Source organism: Rhincodon typus, chromosome 10 (assembly GCF_021869965.1).
Source record: "Rhincodon typus isolate 14 chromosome 10, sRhiTyp1.1, whole genome shotgun sequence".
Lineage (NCBI taxonomy): Eukaryota > Metazoa > Chordata > Chondrichthyes > Orectolobiformes > Rhincodontidae > Rhincodon > Rhincodon typus.
This window is the reverse complement of record NC_063341.1, coordinates 68465520-68478870: the sequence shown is the minus strand read 5'-3', so window position 1 is coordinate 68478870 and position 13351 is coordinate 68465520. Positions and strand designations below refer to the sequence as shown.

The 13351-nt window shown below is 41.3% G+C and overlaps 1 protein-coding gene across 1 annotated transcript in view; it reads left to right on the top strand.

Moving 5' to 3' along the window:
* LOC109936965 (serine/threonine-protein kinase N2-like) overlaps nt 1-13351 on the top strand; it is a 53904-nt gene that overhangs the window by 22749 nt on the left and 17804 nt on the right. The window contains exons 3-7 of the mRNA XM_048601545.1: nt 2836-2965; nt 3467-3615; nt 3703-3916; nt 11478-11663; nt 12571-12680. Coding sequence (XP_048457502.1) covers nt 2836-2965; nt 3467-3615; nt 3703-3916; nt 11478-11663; nt 12571-12680 — 789 coding nt within the window. The remainder of the gene's footprint in view (nt 1-2835; nt 2966-3466; nt 3616-3702; nt 3917-11477; nt 11664-12570; nt 12681-13351) is intronic.

Below are 13351 nucleotides of genomic sequence, written 5' to 3'. Positions count from 1 at the left end.
CATTATACATCACCACCTGCTTTTTTCTCCATTGAAAGTAAGCATGAGTTTCTTGGGGCTAAAGCATTAGAGTTCTGCCTGACTAGACTAAGTATTCACCAAACTAGACGAGTGTTTGTTTTCTATAGAAACCAAACCTTGGCTGGAGTGAAGACTTTAATATTAGTAAACTCAGTAATAGAACACATTGCGTCTTGAAATTTCTGCCCCTTAGGGAATAACTGAGCAGAATGGAGAGTTTGTGTTCTGGACAGTCATTGAAAAATATCCTGCAGCTCACTACCTCACACATAGTGTCAAAGATGCAAGTATGTAAAAACAGTTGAGATTTTTTTTCTTTCCTTTTTCTAATCTGATCTTGACTGATTTGACTTATTGAATACTACAGATAAATTTATTTGTAGGGACTGATAGTTTGATGCGCAAACTATTTATACTTTTGAGTTGCCCTATGTTTTAAACTAAAATAGTTATCTGTCTAATGTAGAATAAAAAGAATGTAACAGCCAAGGGTGCTGTTTTTTGGAATTTTACAGATTAGCTTGATTTTTGCAATTTTTTGGTTATTTTGGGCAAAGAAAACTTGGAAATGTATAATAGCCCTGTGCTTCTGAAGAGAAAAACACAAAATGTTCTTAGTAGCCCAATTCATGCTTTTATTCAAATGCTGGCTTTACTATGTAGTCCAGCACTATCAGTGTAGTTCCAGCTTCTAGAATTTGCAATTTTCTTTGCTCCCCCACCCCTCCACCACCACCCCCCCCCAACCCCCTGGAGGATTGGGGGAGGGGCAAATAAGAATAAGGAGAATTAAGCATATTTCAGAAATTGGAGAACCATTATAAACGATGAAGTTTGGAAACAAAAGTGACCATTTCCATTGCTGCAGTACTTTTTTTATAATTTGCCGACCGATGTAACAGGTCGACAGTGGACACTATTTCCCTAGCCCTGTACTCATTCCTGGAACATCTGGACACGAAGGACGCCTACACCAGACTCCTGCTCATCGACTACAGCTCTGCCTTCAACACAATTATCTCCTCCAGACTGATCTCTAAACTCCGAGACCTAAGCATCGGCTTCTTCACACTGCAATTGGATCCTCAAGCTTTCTGACCCATAGGCCACGATCAGTGAAGATGGACAGACATCTGCACCTCCTCCCGATGACGCTCGACACAGGAGCATCCCCCCCACCACCCCCCGAAAAAGGATGCGTTCTCAGCCCCTTACTGTACTCCCATTGCCAAATTACAAGCAAATGCTACCTACAAATTTGCAGACGACACCACCTTGGTAGGACAGATATCAAACAACTATGAGTCAGAATACAGAAAGGAGATAAAGGGCTTGGTAACATGATCCAATGGTAACAATCTCTCTTTCAATGTTGGCAAAACTAAAGAACTAATAATTCTCAAAGAAAAGAGGAGAACACTCCCCAAGCTACATAACGGTGTGGAGGTTGGGAGGGTTGTTAGCGTCGAGTTCCTAGGAGTGACGAGAACCAACAACCTGTCCTGGACTTCCCAAGTAGATGTGATAGTCAAGAAGGCACAACAATTCTTCTTCCTCAGGTGGCTCAGGAAATTTGGGATGTCTATAAGGACTCTCACCAACTTTTACAGATGTACCATTGAAAGCATACTATCTGAATGTGCAACAGCAACTGCTGTGCTCAGGACTGTAAGAACCTGCAGAAGGTTGTGTGCACAGCTCACGGGGCGGCACACTGGCTCAATGGTTAGCACTGCTGCCTCACACAGCGCCAGGGGCCCGGGTCCGATTCCACTCTCGGGCAACTGTCTGTGGAGTTTGCACGTTCTCCCCGTGTCTGCGTGGGTTTCCTCTGGGTGCTCCGGTTTCCTCCCACAGTCCAAAGATATGCAGGTTAGGTGGATTGGCCATGCTAAATTGCCCATAGTGTTCAGGGGGTGTAGATTAGGTGAGTTATAGGGGGATGGTTCTAGGTGGGATGCTCTGTGGGTCGGTGTGGGTTTGTTGGGCCGAAGGGCCTGTTTCCACACTGTAGGTTCTATGAATTCTATGAAAAAGCTCAAACCATCACAGAAGCCAGCCTCCCATCAGTGGACTTCATTTACATGCCTCATTGCTATGGAAAGGCTGCCAACAGCTCAAGAACCAGTCCCACCCCGGTAATGCTCCCCTACAACCTCTTCTGTCAGGCAGACGAAATGGAAGTTTGAACACAGACACCAGCAGATTCAAGAACAACTTCTTCCCTGCTGTTATTAGACTGATAAATGGACTCTAATTTCAAATAATACTGACCTTGCTAATGTTGATCTTGTCTAGCGCACATCCTGTACGGTGTAACCTGTATGCCTTACTCTGTCCAAATTTTCTTCACCCTGTGATTGTATGACCTCGCTGACTATAATCTGCCTGTACTGCCTGCAAACAAAGCTTTTCACTACTGAGGTACATGTGACAATAAATCAAATCAATCTATTTGTGCATGTCCAATTGCAGCTAATTATCTTGAAGAATGATCGTGATGATGTAAGCAAAAAACAACAAAATAGTTGTGAAAAATGTATTGGCAGGGATACCTACATTGTGTCTTTCAATTTCTGGACTTCAGTTCCATTCTGCTTTAAACATTTGTGGATTCTATTTAGTGATATTTGTATGTACGAAGCGAAATCTGAGTCAACTGGTATAGATATCAAACCAGATTGAATGAATCAACTGACGTGGTGAGATGGTGTTCTAAATTCAAGTCTGTTATACTTTGCAAGTGCTCTATTAAATGTTATCTTTAAAGTTGGGAACATTTGATTAAGCACTTTTTTTTTTATCGTTTTACAGGATCGAAAGTTATTAGCTGCAGCCCAACAAATGCTTCAGGATAGCAAGACAAAAATAGAAGTTATTAGGATGCAAATTCTTAAATCAACGCAAACTAGTGAAGCAGTCTTTGAAAATTCAGATGGAATAGGTAAGGCCTAGAATTAAAATGTGAAGGCGCTGTATGTGCCATTATCACAATAGCCTTTAGAAGTTATGAACATTAATGTTAATGTATAAAGTGCTATTCAACAATTTTCTGTAAAGATTAGCCTGTTTGCCCAGTGATGCACCTAAACCTCTGACTTTGTAGCTCTTTGCTTTGTAATATAGATTTGTTTAATCTTATCTCCTGTAATTACATTGTTTTGGGGAGCCGCATTAATACAAAGATTATCACCAGGATTTCTGCTAATTTTTTGACTTTGATGGACTTCTGTGCTCTCATGACTATATGACACCATGTGAACAGCATTTCAAATATATTGAAATATGCCTGGCTATTGATAATTCTTCATGAAAAGGACATTATTCTGTATTCAACAATCATGTTTCATCACCACTGAATGACTTAACAAATGATTGCATGTTGCTTTATTCTAGTTGCGCAGTAATCATCTGTACTTGTGGTTAAAATTTCTATTTATTTCAGCAACAAAACCTGTGATAAGCCCCCTAGAGCTTAGGGTTGAAGAGCTCAGGCATCACTTCAGAATAGAGTATGCAGTGGCAGAAGGAGCAAAAAATGTTATGCGACTTCTTGGGTCTGGAAAGGTTCCTGATAAGAAAGCACTTTCAGAGGTACTTTTAAAAGAAATGTAATTTGTATATTCGCTACTGTAAAACTTCAGTACTTTTTAGTTGAAGTAATTTTTCTTTCTCAACAAGGCACAAGCAAGATTTAATGAATCAAGTCAGAAATTGGATCTTTTAAAATACTCATTAGAACAAAGACTGAATGAGCTTCCAAAAAACCACCCAAAGAGCAGTATTATCAAAGATGAATTATCAATGGTTTCTTCACCGGCTCTCAGTCCACGTCACAGTGTGATTTATCCACAGAATCAGTACAGCACTCTATCCAAACCTGCTGCATTAACAGGTGTGTATTTCCAATATCTTCACTGTCAAGATTACTTTGAGTATGGTGGCTATGCAGGAGAGTAGTGCTGATTATAATCACTATTTCAAGTATGTAAAGAAACTCCATTCTGAGGTGGCAATGTAACTGTTGTGTTGCACTTTTCAGAAGGGAAGTTCTGTAGTTCTATTTTGAATGTTTCTCTGACATGCTGTTGTTTTCTAACACCATTGAAGCGCACTTTTCCAACATTTCATCCCATGTCAACTGCATTGAAGTTCTTAAATGTTTTTGTTTTATTGTATGGCCACCTATCGCTACAATTTGCTCTTCAAAAGGCTGACATTTCCATTTTGTCCATCGTGCGTAGTTCACCCAGGTTAAAATCAATGTCCTATGGCTGTAAATCCTGGTGCATTATGATTCCCTTGACTTTGATACAGACTTCAATTCTACCATCCATCATCCCTTTTGAGATCACTCTCAATGACCGTGTCATCTCCCGAGTCCGTTTTCACCTATTCCAATGCAGTCAAGTCTCTTCCTGCATTTCTCATTTTCGCAGACTACCTCTGTGCTCAAAGTCTCAAATTTCTTTGTTCCTTCACTTTGCACATTAGTGATGCTATCAGCAAATATGGATTCTTCATCTATATATACTAAAGTAACTTGCAAAGCTATTCCTTTGCTGCTATGCCTTATTCATTGTCTTGCCATATTTGTGGGTATATCTGATATGTCACCTTGAGCCAGAATTTCAATTTGTAGCAAAATTGAAGCTATTTGCTTCATTCCAAATAGGATCTCAGCTAGCTATTTTGATTAATCCCAGTGGATGTGCTGTCCATCTTGTTTCCAAGATTAATTAATTATCTTAGACCCAAGCCTGCTTACTGCCATCTTCCAGTGGCCCAAACTTTGTAGTGTTGTCAATGTCATCAGCTACGTTTCCCACTGTTCAATGATCCACCCTTCAAATGCTTTCCTTGACCTCACCACTTCCACTGTAGGTTTTGCTTTTGTTTGCTAAGTGCATGTAGGAGGGAACACTGGAAAATATTTCCTGAATCCCCTAAGGCAATCAAAACCTTTAAATGGAGACCATTCTCAATGGTTTGTGTGGCATATCTTATCACACTCTTGTGAGATGGAATCTTTGCCTTGGGTGGTGACTAGTTCTAGTGTGCAAGGTGGTTGTCACCACACTCCTGTACTGCTGAGAGACTTGGACTGGGTATCAGCAATGCCATAAGCTAGAGAAATTTCACCAGTGTTTCAATGGGAAGACTGTTGGGCAAACAGTGTTGTCCTGTTTTGAAGTCAGCTCGACAACATTCAGGTAAAACCCCTGCAAAATCAACTAAGATGGACTGGACATACTGTCTAATTGGCTGACAAGCTTCTCCATGACCTGGTCAAGATTTCTTCTGTCAAATTGCTAGTTTTCCAGGCTAAGAAAGCACTACAAAGACACGCTGAAGCTTTCTTAAGTGTGGCACCATTGATATGAAATACTCTGAAGAGCTTATTATTGTTCAAAATGACACCAACTCATCTATGAAGCAGCATCATGCTTTGATCCATTCATCTTAATGAGGCAGAACTGTGACAGAAGAAAAGTGAATACTGCTGCCCAAATGCAATTGCTTAGTGGGACTTCATGACCCATTTGCCTAAAGATCTGCAAGCTGACGATCAGTCTCCTCTCTCACAAAAGATTTAGGTATGAATAAGGGAGGTGTGGTTAGTAAGTTTGCAGAAGACACCAAAATTGGTGGTATCGTGGACAATGAAAAAAGATTATCTCCATGTACAACAGAACATTGATCAAATTGGCCAGTGGGCCTAGAAATGGCAGCTGGAGTTTAATTTAGATCAGTGTGAGATGTTGCATTTTGGTAAGGCAAACTAGGACAGGACTTGCACAGTTAATGGTAGGGGGGAGTGTTGATGAACAAAGAGACCTAGGGATGCAGATTCATACTTTCCTTGAAAGTGGAGTCGCACGCAGATAGGATAGCGAAGAAGGCATTTGACACGCTTGCCTTTATTGGCCAGTGCCTTACGTGTTGGAGTTAGGCCATCATGTTGCAGGTGTACAGCACATGGGTGAGGCCACTTTTAGCATATTGCGTTCATTTCTGATTTAAAAGGGACCTGAGGGGCAACTTTTTCTTGCAGAAGGTGGTGTGTGTATGGGACGAACTGCCAGAGGAGGTGGTGGAGGCAGGTTAAATTGCAACATTTAAAAGGCACCTGGATGGGTACATAAATAAGAAGGATTTAGAGGGATGTGTCCTAAATGCTGGTAACTGGGACTAGATCAGTTTAAGGTATCTGTTCAACGGGGATGAAACGGACCTTTTGGTCTAATTCCATGTTGTATAACTGACTCAAAAACTTGCAACCCTTGAGTAGACTCAATCTTTGGTTTACCAGTAATAGCTGATCCAATTCTACGTTGCAGACATGCAGTGAATCCAAACATCCCATTGGTGTTCTAGCTGTTGACAGAAAGATATCTAGTTTTTCTATCCTGCTAACAGATCTACTACCAGTTCATTTTTTGGATAACTAATTGAAATAATCTGTGTACTTGTGTGCAACTGTGATTACTTTAGTGCCTCTATCAGATTCTCATGCAGTTAATGATTCTGAAAAATAAATAGATGCAATTTTTAAAACCTATTTCAGTAACTAAGGTGTGATAAGCCTGTTACTGTTGTAGCATTCCTCTGAATCTTTTCCAGTGCCTATAAATCAACAGCTGTCATACAAGAAGTCCAAAACATGATGTGTTAACAAATCAATCCTGAAAATGCAAGCTAATGTTTGTATTGCTTTTGTTATTTCTTCATGGCCATGGAGTTTACAGGATGTAGGTACAATAATGGCAAAGTTCTTTTCCTTCTTGACAAACTTCAGGTTGTTTATACCGTAGGACACATTTATTCATTCTTTCCACGTGCCCTACATTTGCTGTTGTCAGATGTGGGTCCAGACTCTTGTTGCTTTCATGGTTTGCTTGAGGTAGTATGATCTTAGATAGCTGTAGTTTAAAGTTTTTAGGATCTTTGAGTAGTGAGGGTGAAACCAGTGGTTATTTTTGTTCCTCCATAGAATGTCTGTGTCACAGGCTAGGCCAATCCATCCGTTGTCGCTATTGAAGGTGATGGTGAGCAGCCTTCGTGAACCTCTGTAGTCTGTTTGCTGTAGGTTGACTTTCTATGCAATTGGAGAGGGAGTTCCAGGATTTTGACCATATGACAATGAAGGAACAGTGATATCACAAGTCATGATGAGTTTATTGGAGGGGGAGCCTGCACATGGTGTTCCTATGTATCTGATGCTTACGTCATTCTAGGTGGAATGGTCATGGGTTTGGAAAATGTTGTCTAAGAAGCTTTAGTGAATTTTGGCCGTGCATGTAGATGGTACACACTCCTGCTACAGTGCATCTGTGGTGGAGGGAGTAAATGTTTGTGCATTTGGTGCCAATCAAACAGGCTGCTTTGTCCTGGATTGTATAAGCGTCTTGTGTTGTTAGAACTGCACTCATCCAAGCCAGTGGGGAGTATTCCCTCAGTCCTGGTTTGTCTTGGGATGGTGGATTGGCTTTAGGGAGAGGGTAGGTGAGTTACACGCTGCAGGTTTCCTAGTCTCTGAAATGTTCTTGTCGCCACAATATTATGTAACTAGTCCGGTTCAGTTTCTTGTAAGTAGTAAACCCCAGGATTTTGATAATGGCAATGGTTAGATTCTTTCTTGTTAAAGGTGATCATTGTCTAGTACTTTAGTTGTATACATGTTGCTTAACATCTGTCAGCTCAAGCCTGGATATTGTCCAGGTCTTGCTGCATTTGGATATGGATGACTTCAGCACTATTCATCACTAAAGATATTGAACATTTGTGCAATTGTCAGTGAACATCCCCACTTACAATCCTATGATGGAGGGAAGGTCATTAACGTAGCAGATGAAGATAGTAGGGCCTAGGAGAACACTGAGGAAATCTTGCAACTATATCCTGGGACTGCGATTGACTTCTCTCAACTATCATCTACATTTGTGCTTGGTGCCAAACTAATCTCAACTTTAAGACCTAGGTCTCAGCTCCACCTTCTACAACTGGAACCTCAGTTTCCTGACCTATAGACAACAGCACCACTGCTATGATATTCCTCAACACCGGTGCCCTGTAAGGATGCATACACCGCCCCCTACTGTACTCCCTGCACACTCAACTGTGGGCAAATTTCGTACAAGTGCCATCTGTAAGTTCACTGGCGACACCACTGTTGTAGGCCGGATATCAAACTATGATGAGTCAGAATACAGGAAGGAGATAGAAGGCTTCGCGTCATGGTGCAATGATAGCAATCTCTCTCTCAATGTCAGCAAAACAAAAGAACTGATCGTTAACTTTGGGAAGAAAGGAGGAGGACATGTCCCTATCTATGTCAATGGAGCTGAGGTGGAAGAGGATCAAGTTCCTAGGATGATGATAACCAACAATCTGTCCTGGACCTCCCATGTAAATGCGATGGTCAAGAAGGCATATCAACACCTCCTCTTTCTCAGGAGGCTTAGGAAATTTGGCCTGTCCATAAGGACACGCACCAACTTTTACAGATGCACCATAGAAAGCATTCTATCTGGGTGCATAATGGCTTGGTATAGTAACTGCTCTGCCTAGGACTGTAACAGACTACAAAAAGTTGTATATTGAATATCCTTTACTGTCATGTACATGCAAAATGAAAAGCAGTGAAAAGTGTGCACCATCGCTTGTACATAGTGCCATTCATAGAATAAAATAAAGAAAGATCTCTTAAAGAGAGCCCAACTTTCCTTCTTAGCTGCTATACCACCGCCAGAGTCCTGCTCTGGGCTTTCCGGCCCAAGGTGTCCCGCCACCTGTCGCTTTGGGACATGGCCCCACGATGCCCCAGGAACACCGGTCTCACCATCGCTCTGGGCACACAGCTGCTCTGGGATGTGGCTCCTTGGGCACTTGACACCATCCCCCCCCCACCATTGTTCCCGGGACTTGGCCCCTCCAGGACTCGCTCTGGCCCATGTCTGATCTGCCAATGTCGCTCCAGCCCGCGCTCACTTCGCTGCCACTGCAGGACATGGCCCACGTGCTCAGCTCCTGCCTGATCACCGGAGGCAACTCCTTTCTTTATACTCAGCCCAGACAATCTTGAAAGCCAATACCCATCCATGGACTTCAGCTACTCATTGCTGCAGAAAGGCTGCCAACATCGTCAATGACCGCTCCCACCCCAATAATACACTCTTCCAACCTCTTCCATCAGGCAGACAATACAGAAGCTTAAACACACATGCTAACAGGTTCAAAAACAGCTTCTTCCCTGCTGTTATTAAACTGCCGAATGGACCTCTCTAATTTCAAAACTAATGTTGATCTTGCTTTTGTGCACCTCCTTGTGCAGCTGTAACATTGTATGCCTCACTGTATCTAAACACCCTATGATCTGTATGTCCTTGTATGTTATGATCTGCCTGTAACCGCTCAAAACGTTTTCCTGTACTTGGGTACATGTGACCACAATAAATCAAATCCTGTGACTCCAACCAGCACCTTGCAAACCAATCACCACCATCGAAGGACAAGAGCAGCATAGACACACCACACCCAAGTTCTCCTCCATGGCACTCAACCATCCTGACTTGGAAATATGTCAGCATTCCTTCAGTTTTACTGGGTCAAATTCCTAGAATACACCTAACCATCATTGTGGGTTTACCTACAGCAAATGGAATGCAGCAGTTTAAGGTGGCAGTTCACAACCACCTTTTTCCATGGCAACTAGGAATTGGCAATAAATGCTGTCGCAGTGTATGAAAGAATTTTATAAAAAGAAAGGTTGAGTCACTTGTCTCCTTTATATCAAATGCAGTCACACTCTCCTCCCCTCTGGAATTTAGCTGTTCTGTCTCTGAGTCTGGAACTGTATTAAGGTCAGGAGCTGAGTGACCTTGACTTAACTGAACCTGAGTGTCAGTGAATAAGTTATTGCTAAGCAAGCTGCTTGATAGCTTTGTAAATGAGCCTTTCTGTCATTTTACCAATGACAAGAGGGAACTGTTGGGGGTGAGGAATTGGCTGGGTTAGAAGTGTTCTGTTTTTTTGTGTACAATATATACGCTGCCAATTTTCCATTTGTCTAGTAGATGCCAGTATTGTAGTTGATGAGCCCAAATGGTTTTGATGTTGTGGAATTGGCCAGTATCCTTTAGGCATGGCAAAGCTTGCAGATAATCTTGACCTCCTGGTGAACAGTGTGTCTTTTACCAGTGTTGGTTTTGGAGACTGAGGGAGGGAGAGAGAATGTAATGCTGTAAATCCTTGTTGTTTTCTTTCTCTATGCTCAGAGGCCACTGTTGAATATAGTTCCTGTATAGATAGAATCATTAGAATCCCTACTGTATGGAAATTAGGCCATTTAGCCCATTTGAGTCTGCACCAGCCGTTTGAAGAGCATTCCACCCAGACCCCACCCTATCCCTATAACCCTGCATTTACCACAGTTAATCCACCTAGCCTGCCCATTACTAGACACTACAGGGTAATTTAGTGTGACCAATCCACCTAACCTGCACATCTTTGGACTATGGGAGGAACCCATGCAGAAATGGGAGAATGTATAAACTCCACACAGTCACCTAAGGCTGGAATCAAACCTGGGTCCCTAGTGCTGTGAGGCAGCAGTGCCTCAGTCTCCCCTAGATTCCACTGTCTGTACCATTGTTCCATTGTAGGCAATCTTCAATCTTTAAATGTATGGATTTATCTGGCAAGTGAGAGTACAACGAGATGAGAATTTATTGCCTCTGTTTCAGCACCTCCTGATTTTAAATGAGCATTCCAATGCAGCCAGTTTTGCATATTCCATGTAGACTGCCAGGTGATCCCAACCATCTTGGGTCAGCAGTGTGCTTTTCTTTAAAAATCACTTCTGTTCATAATAGTCTTGAGTATTAAAGTCAAGTGATGAAAGTTGTACGTTGGTGGTCTGTTTTCACTACAATCAAAATACCTTATCAAAGGTGTCAGAAAATCTCGAGCAAGTAATGTCCATTAGTTTATCCTCGAACCTCTCCAGCTGTAACTTTGTTCTGTCCACTCTAACCTTCTTCAGTCTTGCTCCCGTGATTCACTGTTTTGTGCATGTCATTCCTATCACTCTTCTCACGCTCTCTCTCACGAGCGCTCTCTCTCCGCGTGCTCTCGCCAGAGTTTTTTGTCAACATGTCTCAAATGCTGGAATTTTCTTTACAAACCTTGTCATTTTTGGTCCTGTAGATATTTTACTTTTGAGAAGACAATGTAAGTGCAACTTATCTTCAAAAGCCTCCTCCAAACTGACCATACCTTCAGTTGTGTCACAATTGCTCAGGATCCATACTTGAAAACTGCTTTATGGGTGTGTTATGTGGACTGTATTGAATGATTGAAGTTTCTTAAGTCGTGAATTCAACTAGCTGTAAAGTAAAGTAGCTTAAGTTTGTTTAATGTATTTCTTGAGATATAATTTTTGATTCTGTCAACAGGGAGCCTAGAGGTTAGGCTTATGGGATGTCAAGACTTGCTAGAGACAGTTCCTGGTCGATCAAAAAATACATTTGTTCCTTTGCCTGGCTGGAGCCCAAATGAAACCAGATCCTCCTTTATAAGCAGAACCAGCAAAAGCAGAAGTGGGAATAGCCGATATCCTGTCAAAACAGAAGATTTGTCCAGTTGAGTAAACTTTAAGTAAACATGTGTTTTAATAGTTAGTGCATTGTTGGAGCATCAGAGGACTTGACTAACTCTGTAAACTTAACACTACAAAATGTTACTCTGTCTTGATGGAGGAACTGGAAGTTCTTGAAACAAGACACATATGTTGGCTTACAATTTGGAAACCCTTGCTCTGTTGCCTAACGTTACTGTAAATTAAAGTTTTTTGTTCACTTTTTATTTCACCTTGACTAAGAGAAGACACAAACACGTTTACAAACCATTTTCCCATGTTTTAGTAGCATAACGAGCGTGCGAAAACCCAAAATCCTTCAATGGCTATTTTGAAGCTCCTAAGACCCAATTTATAAATGCAAACAGCTTAAAACTGTACATACTACAGTTTTGGTTTAAACTTGTTCCTAGAATAAGTTCAGCATGTGTATCTGTGTGAAAGAGACGTGTAAGCTGAGAAACCTAGGTGAAGGCTTCCAGCGTGTTTGAAATAAGTAGAACAGAAGATGAACTAAATAAGCAGTACTGTTCAGATTATGCCAAACTAGGTTTGAAAACCTTAGTTTGCGGTTGGAAAAGGAGTATGAGTGATCAGCTTATATTTACTTCAGGGCTGTTAAGGGAAAAGTGCTGGATGGAACATGCTAAATAAAGGTGAAGAGAGGAATGCACTCCCTAAACTCATCATTCATTTCAGAAAGTATTTAAATGTGGAAGTTTAGTGGCCCTGATCAGCGATATGAGAGTGTTTAGTCAAATTGTTCTTTCCCCACCCCCTGCCCCATTTACACATATCAAGGAATCCTGCTAGATATACTTTTAATTTGTTGAAGACTGTGTATTAAGAGAGAGCCCAAAGAAGTCTCAAGTCCTCTTCCACTGTCTAACTGAGAATATGTTTCTGTACAGATGAGATTGGTGCTGTACTGAAGCTGGACAATACAGTTGTTGGGCAAACTAGTTGGAAACCAGTTTCGAATCAGTCATGGGATCAGAAGTTTACATTAGAGCTAGATCGGGTAAGCGAGAAAATCTGTGCACCGTTCTTGGAAGTAGGACATTACCTTGTTAATGAGGGTGAGCTTCAAAGCTGTAATTTAATCACTGCAGTTTTAATGCTTGTCTAAATTGTAGATGAATAAATTCTGTAATGTGGCATTTAGACCAAAGTCTGGCTGCAAAGCTAAATTAGTCATGAAATTTTATTAGTAGCCAGCTGTTAATTGGGCCATGTAAAAATATGGTTGAACTCTATTCTAGGATTCCCCAATTGCCAACAGATGTTTTTCACCAAGCTTGCCTCTGAGCCTATTAAAATAGTTCATGTAAATTTTCTGTGCAGTATATTTCATCCTTAAGATTGGCCTCAATTTTTAAATAGAATCAATTCTGGAACAATGGTACTTCCCAAGTGTACACTTGCAGATAAAATAGCAGGAACTTTGACATGCTATTATACTGGGCTTCTGAAAGTTGGAGGTCAACACCCCCCACCCCACACCTGTGGGATCACAAGTCAAAATTTTGATGTCGTGAGCTCCAAGATAGCAGTGGCTGCCATGGAGCTCCAACAGAGCTAACTGCTTGGAGGTCCCTTGAAATTTTTTATATTTATTTTAATTTTCTGTTCTGAAAAACCCAGTCTAAACTATTTAACTAAACTATTTAACTAAACTATTTAACTAAACTA